Below are 12768 nucleotides of genomic sequence, written 5' to 3' on the forward strand. Positions count from 1 at the left end.
ATTTTTGTGTGTGGTGTTAGGAAGTGCTCTAATTTCATTCTTTTACATGGAGCTGTCCAGTTTTCCCAGGACGACTTGCTGAAGAGACTGTCTTTTCTCCATTGTATATTCTTGCTCCCTTTGTCATAGATTAGGTGACCATGGGTGCATGGTTTTATCTCTGGACTTTCTATCCTGTTCCATTGATCTATATTTCTGTTTTGTGCCAGTATCATACTGCTTTGATGACTGTAGCTTTGTAGTATAGTCTGAAGTCATGGAGCCTGATTCCTCCAGCTCCGTTCTTCTTTCTCAGGATTGCTTTGGCTTTTGTGGTCTTTATGTTTCCATACAAATTGTAAAACGTTTTGTTCTAATTCTGTGAAAAATGCCATTGGTAATTTGATAAGGATTGCATTGAATCTGTAGATTGCTTTGGGTAGTATAGCAATTTTCACAATATTGATTCTTCCAATCTGAGAACATGTTATATCTCTCCATCTGTTTGTGTCATCTTTCATTTCTTTCATCAGTATCTTATAGTTTTCTGAGTACAGGTCTTTTACCTCCTTAGGTAGGTTTATTCCTAGGTATTTTATTCTTTTTGATGTGATGGTAAATGGGATTATTTCCTTGATTTCTCTTTCTGATCTTTCATTGTTAGTGCATAGGAATGCAAGAGATTTCTGTGCATTAATTTTTTTATCCTGCAACTTTACCAGATTCATTGATGAGCTCTAATAGTTTTCTGGTAACATCTTTAGGGTTTTCTATGTATAGTATCATGTCATCTGCAAACAGTGACAGTTTTACTTCTTCCTTTCCAATTTGGATTCCTTTTATTTCTTTTTCTTCTCTGATTGCCATGGCTAGGACTTCCAAAACTATGTTGAATAATAGTGGTGACAGTGGACATCCTTGTCTTGTTCCTGATCTTAGAAGAAATGCTTTCAGTGTTTCACCATTGAGAATGATGTTTGCTGTGTGTTTGTCATATATGGCCTTTATTATGTTGAGGTAGGTTCCTTCTATGCTCACTTTCTGGAGAATTTTTATCATAAATGGGTGTTGAATTTTGTCAAAAACTTTTTCTGTATCTATTGAGATATTATATCATTTTTATTCTTCAATTTATTGATGTCATGTCTCACACTGATTGATTTGCAGATATTGAAGAATCCTTGCATCCCTGGGATAAATCCCACTTACTTGATCATGGTGTGTGATCCTTTTAATGTGTTGTTGGATTCGGTATGCTAGTATTTTGTTGAGGATTTTTGCATCTATCTAGGTTCATCAGTGATATTGGCCTGTCATTTTCATTTTTGTGATATCTTTATCTGGTTTTGGTGTCAGGGTGATGATGGTGTCATAGAATGAGCTTGGGAGTGTTCATTCCTCTGTAATTTTTTGGAAGAGTTTCAGAAGGATAGGTGTTAACTCTTCTCTAAATATTTGATAGAATTTGCCTGTGAACCCATCTGGTCCTGGACTTGTGCTTGGTCTATTCATATTTTCTATTTCTTCCTGGTTCAGTCTTGGAAGGTTGTACCTTTCTAAGAATTTGTCCATTTCTTCTAGGTTGCCCATTTTATTGGCATATAGTTGCTTGTAGTAGTCTCTTATGATTTCTTCTTATCTTTTAAATCTTTTCTTTAACTTGCCATTATACTTATTATTTCTCCTTTTCCTTTCATAATGCAATTATTTTGCTTATGTCCTTCATGTCTTTGGTTGTAATTTTACTCCTTTTAAAATCTTAAATTATATGTTTAGTTTATTATTTTTCTCTCATTTTAAATAAGAAAAAAATCTTGACAGTATTTAAGTACTTTGAATTTTCTATTTTTTAAAATAGACTTCTCATTGTGATTAGAGAATGAAATATATATCCTTTTATATTTTGAAACTTTCTATGGCTAAGTATATGGTAAATATTTTCAGCATTCCATGATTATCTGAAAAGATAATCCTTGTTATCTCAATTAATACAATTTATACCTCCTTATTAATTATATTAAAGGTCTCTCCTTTTGCAGAATTTTTACTTTTATCTACCATATACTAATAATTGAATGCTTAATCATCTCCTATATCTGTGTGTCTATTTCTCCTTATATCTTTAATAATTTAATAATTTTTCATAAGATTATTATATATTTTAATAATTCTGTTTAATAATTTTTCAATTTTGTTTCTATGTGGTTTGAGAGCTTTTGTATTAATAACTATGTCTTTTATTATTTTATAATAATTGCATATATCTCTCTTAATACTCTTTCATTTGAATTAGACTTGTATCATATTAATATAGCCCTCTGATTTATTTCTGATCATGTTTAATATAATTTTCCCATGCTTTCATTAGGAGGCATCTACTTTCCTTTATTCAATTGTGATTCTTGAAATTAGACTTGTAAAAATTTTGCTTACTGATCTTATATAATACTTATTGCTTCATAATAGGAAGAAATAAAACATTTTCAAGAAATATTTTAGTACATTTGGCTTACCTCTACTTCTACTTCACTCTAATATCTGAAAAAACATTTCATTCAAAAATTTAACAAAAGCATACAGTAATTTGTGAGGGATGCTTATTCTTTCTTCTCAAGTTTCTCTCTATTCCACCTGGTTATATATCTTGGAATATAAGAAAGGCTTTACACTGCCATTCTTATTTCTAAGATGTCATTTTTTGTAAAACACATTAGTAATTTAATACTTGTTCTTTTGAAAACCAATTACATGTAGCCCAAAAAACAATGTATACTTGCTGATAATTGCCGATGTTGACCTATATATTTACATTGGACTTTCTTCTTTAGTATCACCAATATCTGACTCTCAGCCTTCTTCACACTTAAAATGTGATGATTCTTTAGTCCATCAGCAGTTATGAATGGCATCAGTGTATCACACTACTTTCCTAATCCTTGTTCATGACATGGACTATTTTAGCATTTTTAGGACTGGCAATATGATTTCAAAGTACATTAAAAGACACTATTTTCTATTTTATCAAAATATTAATTTTGCATTTTTCTAAACAAAATCATATATCTCTAGAAACCTACAACTGAAAATACTACTGGAAGCTTTTGATAGGTAGCTGTTCAGAGTCTGAAAATACATTGGAGCCCATAAATAAGTCAAATCAATCTTCCCAAGATTTGAAAATTATCTAATATAATCCAAGAAATGTCATTTCAAACGATGGATATCAGATATTTAGGTCTTCATCTCCAGTAGAGGAAAAACATTCTGAGTTCAGCACAAGATTTCCAACCTTACCAACTGTATTACCATCTTTTTAAAAAAAAATATTTTTAACACAAAAAAATCAGGAGGCATTGTTATCCAGGTCACACTTATTGAAGGAACAATAGCTGTGTCACAACTTATCTTTTTAGCTGCTGATGGGAAGGTTTCTTTTGCCATAAATTGAAAGATGTATCCCAATATCAGAAACATTAAATGTAAGAAACATAGTATCATGGACTATAGAAAATGTGGCAGTAGTATATTCCAACTACCTAAATCTCAGCATGGCTTTATGGGCTTGGCTGGGTAGGTAACCACACTTTACATTATTATGTCTATGCAGAAAGATATTATGAACTCTAAATAATAGAGTATAAATGATTTTTACCAAAAAATATGATTCCTTTATATTTAAAGCACCATTGTTATTTTTACACTAATATTTAAAACCCATGTTATATAAAGCTGAAAGTTGGGCCTCATTTTCTAGTACACTGTCTCTTAAACTAAGAAAAAACCACTAAAGTTAGGTAGTATCTGTTCTTTCCTCAATTTAATAATTATACCTTTTTCTTGTCAGCTTCGTGGATCCCTTATTGCAATATGAAACTCAACTGAAGATAGTAGAATTGTCCTTTAAAATGGCATTTGCTATACCAAGTCTTGACAAAGTGAAAGAAATTGGGAAGAATGAGGATGACCAAGAGGATCTGGAGGTAAGACTTGCTTCCTTTAGTCATAATGAGACATCGTCATGCACCACAGCAATCCCACAGAAAGTCTGTCCAAAAGTTGTAATCTTTGTTTTCTCCTTCATTCTTTTTAGATATAATAGATAAACAGCATATTCTAGCACTATTCTCTATCCCTGGACTCCTTGTGAATTCTATAACCCGTGGGATTTAAAGGATTGTATAGGATCTATAGGAACAAACGGGTGAAGAGATTTTGGTTAATTTGTTTGACAAAAACAGCAAGTTTACTGGCAAGTGCTGCAAAGAAGGAAATAGGAGCTAAGAAAAGTGGAGGTAGGAAGAATCCTGTAGTAAGATCAGCAACATCTGTGGTTTTTATTTCTCAGCATAGCTACACAGTTCACTTGCCCTGGAAGGTATTAAAGCAATTCATGGCATATTGTATTGAATGAGGTCTCATCTCCAGAGCTACCTCTCTCCTTTCTTACCTTCAGTTTATGGGGAGAACTCAGGACCCCAGGAGGCAAAACTATAGGCATTGGTAAAATTTTATCTAAGGCTGGCTGGCTGGTTGTGCAAATTTCTTGTTTTTCAGAATTTATACCGAACTATTTTCAACATATTTGAGGACACTCTTCTGATCTTAGTGTCTAAAGACCTCTATAAACTGCAAATCTTAAAGGTAAAGGGAAAATAAGTAGTCTCGTTTTCTTGTCATAAATCTAAAGGGTATACTATATTTTACTTATTATTTACCATTTGCCATACTTAATCTCCTTCAAGTATTTGGCAGCTGAAAAATTTTCTTTACCTTTCAGAATGTGTCATTATCTCCCAAATAAAATCACTTCCTTTTATTTGAATTACAGAGACACAATTTTAAGAATCCAATTTTGGGAGAATGGCAACAGACACTTAAGAAGCCAAGGGTTATGTAGCAATGTAAGAGTAAACACAATATGGGGTAGCAGAGCATAAGATGATTGGCCTAAACCACCTTCAGGTCCACCTAACAATGAGCCATATTTTGATAATATCTATATGCATGTTCTTCCCTAACAACCCTGGGCTAGGGAATCCCATGAGCATCCTATCTTCACGGACACCCTAGTATCAAAGGAAGTTCTAATAACCATCCATAACCCTACTTTTCACATCCAAGATTTGACTGTGTTTTTAATGTGCCAGGCAGAGACAGAGACTGATCTGGACATTTTATGACCTTTAATTTTGCATTTTTAACATGATAGCATCAGGAGGCAGCTGTCTGAAAATACTGAGAAACTAGATTTACTTCCTGTACCATGAGAATCATGGGATTTGCAAATCATAAAATACATTCAAGGAAAGAAGCAGAACTAGTATATATGAAGATTAGGAGAAATGGGGGGGATAATAAAATATACTGAGGTAACTTCTGCCTAATTTAAGTGAAATATTTTCCATGCATTTAAAACATTTTAACCTCACAATCCTGTAAAGTGGTTATTACCCCATTATTACAACCCTCTCCCCATGTGTGCTCTTTCTACCACCCTAGGCTGCTTATTGAGGATTTACTCTATGTCAGGCACTAAGCTGAATACTTAATACATGGGTTTTTTAATTTAATCCTTAAAATAACCCTATGAGAAAGTTAAAATTATTTCTCTCATTTGCAGATAAGGAAATGGAAGCAGAGAGAGGAGAAATAATATGTGTGCATCTAATGAGTAGAGGACCTACTCTAACTTGGGAGCCTGTTACTTAACCACATTGTTCTTATACCTACCACATCTAGAAACTCCCCTGATCCTCAAAAAGAGTTGACCCTCACTCCTGGAAAAGGAATAGGCTGAGCCCCCTGAGATTTAGAGACTCTTCTGCCCTAGGAAACAAACTTCAGAACAGTTTTACACAGTGGGAGCAAGAGAAGGGGATGAGATTTGGCCAACCATTGGCATAAATACTAAGGACTCCAACAATCTGTCTTAAGAAGTCTACTAATGGTGTAACATGTAAGGCATATGTAGTCTTCTTCCTTCCTTAAGTATCTGAGGATTTAGAACAAATAGGTAGAAGCTACAGCAAGACAGACCATATTTAGCAATGAATCAAAATTAGCAAGAACTTTCTCATCGAGCTGGCTCCAGGAATATACTCTAAACCATGAGTCAGAAAATATCTGGATGGTAAATTTACAGAGGCAATTCTGGGATAAAATGACATTTCAGGATCAAATAACATTTGATTCTTTTTTAAAACTGCAAATCAGATCCTATGGTTTTAAAAAGAGAGAGAATATGTATTGTGAAAGAAAAAGAGAAGGAGAAGCAGCTGATGATAATCAGCCTCATAGCCTCATGTTAAACCTTTCGTGATGCCTGGCAAAGTGACTGTTATAGTGGATATTAGTAAATACTTGTTGGATAGAATTAAATAAAATAAAACCCAGGTATAGCTATATGGCAGATGAAGTATTATACTAGACAGTAGTACACCAGCTTATTGTCATATTTTTAAAATAAATAGAGGATATGTGTGAAACCATTGGGAGGACATGGGGAAACTTGACTTGGTGAAGGTGGTGATCAGAAGAAAGGGACCTGTGGAAATGGAAACACCATGGTTCTAGGATAGTTCTTGTGTTTTCAACAGGAAATGGCTGTGTGGATGAGTGAAGATAATTTGTATATGCAGGAGAGAGCCATGGTGATCATCAGCAGAGTGCTAAGCTTTGCATCCAGGAAAGTCAAGGGATATGTAAGTCACAGAGTAATCATGCCACGTGCTTCTGAAGACTGCATTTCCGCAGTGCTGCTTTCCAAGTCTTGGTTCTAGAGAGTGTTAGATGCCTGCTTCGTATTATCATACGAGTAGGTTGGGATACTGGGAAAGGAGTTAATATCCTACATGACTTTATGTCAATTAGAGCAGAGTTTCTCAGTTGATTAAGATGCCTCATGCTTTCCACAAACAGTATGAGTGTGTCAAAACCAGGCTTTTGCTGACTCTCTGGATTCTCCTCTTTGGACCACAATCAATGTTATTTGTAAACTTATAAATTCTTCCATCCTTACTTTCCTTCTTATTTCTTTTTCCTAGAATATTTTTAAACCACCATTTATTTTAAATGTATAACAAGTAATTCTTGAGTATTTTCATTGTAAAACATGCTAAAGACATAGCAGAAGTCCTTCTTTACTATCCTCTCCACCCCAATCTCATCCCTAGCCATGTCTGTGTGATGTGTGTCCTGCCAAACAGCTACATACACATAAAAATACACATGCACACGGATATACATAGCTTTGTTACTTAGTTTTTCTTTACTAAAGTTACATCATATTTACATATGGTTCTGCAATTTGATTTTTTCACTGAACAGTATGCCCAACAGATACTTTCATAGATTTGCTTCATTATTTTAACTACAGTTTATATCTTATAGTGTTGATGTATTATGATCTACTTAACTATTCTTCAGTTGATGAACATTGAGGTATATTGTGGGTTTTTCTACTTCAAACAATACAAAAATGGTCATCCTTTTGCATGTATGTGAGTATGTACTTAGAAATGCTAAGAAAAATAATAGGCCAAAAAGTATGAAGAGGTTAAAGATTAGTAATGCACAATTGTCCTTCATTCTGCTTTCCTGTGAATATTAGACTGCCCATTTCCTCAACCTTCACAAACACCTGGATATTATCAGGCTTTTTAACTGTTGCCTTTCAGATGGAGAACAAATAGGTATCTCATAATTGCCAATATTTACTGAGGTTTTCTATATTTTGAATAACACTATTGCCTGCCTTCTAAGAAGCCTCAGACTATCTCTGAACATTTTTCTCTCTTATGGATACTGTGTTTTCAGTCTCTGTTCCATAACTCACCCTTCACTGTGATTTTTAAACATACTCTACTAATTGCATATTTGATTGCTTAAATCAGTTCAGGAGTTCAGTATGAAGGGGGTCAGAAACATGCATTTGTGACACTATCTTCATGTATCCATTTCTAATACTTGTACAGTCTCTAGACATATTGAGACGGAAAGCCTAGATCAGCCTTATAACATAGCTGAATTTTTATTATTTTATTTAAAATAAACTTTGGGAGATAAACCCATGCACTTATGGTCACCTAATCTATGACAAAGGAGGCCAGAGTATACAATGGAGAAAAGACAGTCTCTTCAATAAGTGGTTCTGGGAATACTGGACAGCCACATGTAAAAGAATGAAATTAGAACACTCCCTAACACCACACACAAAAATAAACTCAAAATTGATTAAAGACCTAAATGTAAGGCCAGACACTATAAAACTCTTAGAGGAAAACATAGGCAGAACACTCTATGACATAAATCGCAGCAAGATCTTTTTTGACCCACCTCCTAGAGTAATGAGAATAAAAACCAAAATAAACAAATGGGACCTAATTAAACCTAAAAGCTTTTGCACAGCAAAGGAAGACATAAACAAGATTAGAAAACAACCCACAGAATGGGAGAAAATATTTGCCAACGAAGCAACTGACAAAGGATTAATCTCCAAAATATACAAACAGCTCATGCAGCTCAATATTAAAAAAAAAACAAAAACCCAATCAAAAAATGGGCGGAAGATCTAAATAGACATTTCTCCAAAGAAGACATACAGATGGGCAACAAACACATGAGAAAATGCTCAACATCACTAATCATTAGAAAAATGCAGATCAAAACTACAGTGAGGTATCACCTCACACAGGTTACAATGGCCATGATCAAAAAAATCTAGAAACAATAAATGCTGGAGAGAGTGTGGAGAAAAGAGAACCCTCATGCATTTCTGGTGGGAATGTAAATTGATACAGCCACTATGGAGAACAGTGTGGAGATTCCTTAAAAAACTAAAAATAGAACTACCGTATGATCCAGCAATCCCAATACTGGGCATTTACCCAGAGAAAACCATAATTCAAAAAGACACATGCACCCCAGTGTTCATTGCAGCTCTATTTACAATAGCCAGGTCATGGAAGCAACCTAAATGTCCATCAACGGAGGAATGGATAAAGATGTGGTACATATATACAATGGAATGTTACTCAGCCATAAAAAGGATTGAATTTGTGTCATTTGTAGAGACATGGATGGACCTAGAGACTGTCATACAGAGTGAAGTAAGTCAGAAAGAGAAAAACAAATATCATATATTAACGCATATATGTGGAATCTGAAAAAAAAATCTTATTTACAAAGCAGAAATAGAGACACAGATGTAGAGAACAAATGTATGGATTCCAAAGGGGAAAGGGGGGTGGGATGAATTGGGAGATTGGGATTGACATATATACACTATTGATACTATGTATAAAATACATAACTAATGAGAACCTACCACATAGCACTGGGAACTCTACTCAATGCTCTGTGGTGACCTAAATGAGAAGGAAATCCAAAAAAGAGGGGATAAATGTATACATATAGCTGATTCACTTTGCTGTACAGTATAAACTAACACAACATTGTAAAGCAACTATACTCCAATAAAAATTTTAAAAAAGAAAGTGAGAAAAAGCCAAAAAATAAATAAATAAAATAAGCTTTGGAACATAATACAATTTACTTACATGGGAAAATACAGTCCATGATGTTCTTTGCATCGTGCTAATTCCCCATCTCAGTGTCCAAAAGAGAGACCGAGTGGCTTGTTTTAAATATTGTGATTCTTTGGCCTGGGAAGTCAGTCTCCCTCTATTTCTGAGACGGTTTGGAATGTCCATTCAAATGGACACAAAATTTTGCAAGTGAGGCTTGAGATTAAGTGTAGTTCAACACTCCAGTCTGTTTTCTGTATAGTTCCTAACATGCTTTATATATTCAGCAAGTATTTGATGGAGACTACTCACATGCTTCTCATTGCACTTCAGTACACATATATACTTTCTATTTATATATCTAGTGTATATTTATATACTAGATATATACTATATGTGTGTATAAATATATATATATCTTCTAGTGAGTTCCATTCAGGTAGCAGGTATGACACTTGGGGGTTTCATCTTCTGCTATCACCTTTACTCTCTTTCAATTACAGTTGTAAAGTTCATTCTCCCCAGCACATCGCCCACCCTCCAACTGTGAAACAATAAATGTGTAAATTCATATGTGCAGCAGAAGGCTCTCATAAATTGTTGAGGGTTCCTAAGCTATAACTGAGACCTTTGAGAAGCCAAGTGGTAACGTATTCCTCTGTTCTGCAATGTTTGCTCAATGCCACCAGGTGGAAGCACACCAGCATTTTCCAGAAGGTGGGAACTAAGCTAGCCTCAACCAGCTTATCACAGTCATGGAAGCATAAACCTTTACTAAGTTAACTTTCTCTTTAAAGTAAGATAATTAAGATAATTATCTTCTAAAGATAAGACAATTATCTTCTGAAGTTAATTAAGTCAGTGAAATTAATGGAGATGGGGGAACAAATACATAAAACAATCAAAAATATTATTAATAAATTAAAAGCTAAACTACCCACAGGCAAGGTCTGTGTATCTCTATATCTGACACACTGTAAATAATAAATGAAGATTTGTTCTGCCATTCTCTAACTAAACGTAGCTACCTATTCTGTTCTCAGGTTCTGGCCATTCACTGGATAAAAACTATTTTCTTCATAAATTACCCTAGCCTACGTCTTCCAGACTCTCAGAGGCCCTTATCCTATTGAACAATACTTTCATTTGTATTCTACCAGAATTTAAAATGGTATTCCTCTTACATGACCTGTGTGCCCATCAGGGTGAAGAAACTGCTACACTCAAAGAACATTTGTCCTTTCAATTAAACTGTTAATTTCCAAACGGGTGAAGAAGTGTGAGCTAAACATGTCATATTATCTCATTAACAGATTTTTCCTAGGTTTGTTCCTTTGGCACATCAGCATTTAAAAGACAGGTGGAAGATTTTCAGTCAAAGCTAACAGATTGTCCACATGTCTATCTCCTCCTCCTCCACAAAATGATAGTAATAAAATTTGTTAAATGTTGCCATTGCAACAAAGAGAATTAGTAACGGGTTCTCAGTGGGCTAGTGATGTCAGCAAACTTCTGCATGACAGAATAGACAGAAGATGGTAACTGATAAAGTCTGGCAGGGGAATCTGAAAGGCAGGGGCATGTGAACATTAGAGTGGAGGACAGCTGAAAAGGGATGGAGTTTCCCTATGGAACCCTGAAGAGTCTGGAGCTATGGAAGCCCAAGTAATGATGAAGAGTGGGCGGCAAAGGAAAGCTGAAGACATACACATGCACTGAAAAGACTCATAGGAAGTTCATACAGAAGGATCTATAGTGCCTCCCGTCCTCATTTACACACACACTCTATATTCCACAGGGACATGAGTCCATTGGTAGGTAAAATTTAAGGACATTTTTCTCAAAACAATTGTAAATTCCCTGAGACAATCATCTTGATTCTGTTGTTTAGATACACTTCAGCATGACCCCAGCCTTCCCACCCAACTACTCTAAAGCCAAGCCCACCAGTTGATAAGCCTTGCTCACATACAAAATCCCACCAGTGGCATCACATTCTTAAATATGACTAGACAACCAAGAATTTGCCAGACATTTGAGAAAACCCTCCAAATATAAGAGATAGTCCCAGGTAAATAAAGAGAACAAAAATGATTATCAAAAATAGATAATTCTGAGTACAGATGAGAATTTAGTCTCAAAAGGAGTAGAGAGGACATATTTTTATGCCAAAAGGAAATAGAACTAAAAATGAGTATGGCCTATGCACTGATTCATCACAGCAGGAATAGATAGGCAATGTCCCAAAGTGATATTAGAACTGAAGTAGAAGTCCATTGTTTAGAGATGTACAGTTGACTTCCAAAAGAAGCAGCTAAAAAACTTAGAAGTGGTTGCCTCTGGAATTTAGTACCTAAAACTGTCATAATTGTTAAGATAAGGAACTGGAGAGGCCAGATGTACACAGAAGAAGGAATCCAGTAAGAAAGGGCCAGAAAACTAAGCAGGAGCACTTAGACTTAGGAGCAAATACAGAGAAGCTACTTTTATCCAGGTCTTAGCTCTCCTTCTTTCAGCACTTTAGATAGATTTTCTAAAAAAGCAGGACTATACTGTATTAAATGTTCCCAAAGTCTTGTGTTTGAGGGGGTGTGACTGTGGTTGGCACACTTCTGAAGGGACTGTGCAGGGCATAATCAGTGTGCCCCATGGTTCACACAGCTTTATTCCTCTCTTGGCCTGTCCTAGGTCAGGTCTCCCCTCTTCCTCAAACATGCTATGCAATCCAGACATGGCCACACCTACTCTGTTAGAGACACACATCTAGACAGACCCTATCTGGCATTATTAGCAGCTTCCTCTACAAAGACACCTGCTAAGAGTTACACATCCACAAGTTCATAAGAAGGGATAATCAGAGAGAACGCTCAAGGCAAAAACTATAACACAATAAAACTTTAAGGCCAATCCTCTGTAAACGGTCCCCAGGTTCAGTGAGCTAAGCTGTGAGAAGTACTCCCCTGGTTCTAGGTACTTTCGTTATAAGGGTCTTTGCCATAGACATCTTTGTAGCATAACTAATTGGCCGTAAGGCAATTTTTTCATAAAAGATAAAATAACGAAAAATAAAAGGGGGACATTATAAAGGTCATAATGAAACATGAAAAATTAATAACAAAATTAAAAAGGCTTTCTTGAGAAATACAATTTAAATATTTACATACAATTTAAATACACTTAAATTGTGTGTAAATTCGTGGCAATTCTGCCAAATAACTGATTTTATTTTGTGGGTTGTACTTAAGCACTTGTCTTTGAAGTCTTT

At 35.0% G+C, this 12768-nt stretch overlaps 1 protein-coding gene across 1 annotated transcript in view; it reads left to right on the plus strand.

Annotated features, from left to right (window-relative positions):
- MROH9 (maestro heat like repeat family member 9) overlaps window positions 1-12768 on the plus strand; it is a 130114-nt gene that overhangs the window by 65962 nt on the left and 51384 nt on the right. The window contains exons 4-6 of the mRNA XM_057557563.1: window positions 3824-3959; window positions 4534-4620; window positions 6576-6680. Of these exons, the coding sequence (XP_057413546.1) occupies window positions 3824-3959; window positions 4534-4620; window positions 6576-6680 (328 nt within the window). The remainder of the gene's footprint in view (window positions 1-3823; window positions 3960-4533; window positions 4621-6575; window positions 6681-12768) is intronic.

This window comes from Balaenoptera acutorostrata, chromosome 1, assembly GCF_949987535.1.
Source record: "Balaenoptera acutorostrata chromosome 1, mBalAcu1.1, whole genome shotgun sequence".
In the NCBI taxonomy this organism is placed as follows: domain Eukaryota; kingdom Metazoa; phylum Chordata; class Mammalia; order Artiodactyla; family Balaenopteridae; genus Balaenoptera; species Balaenoptera acutorostrata.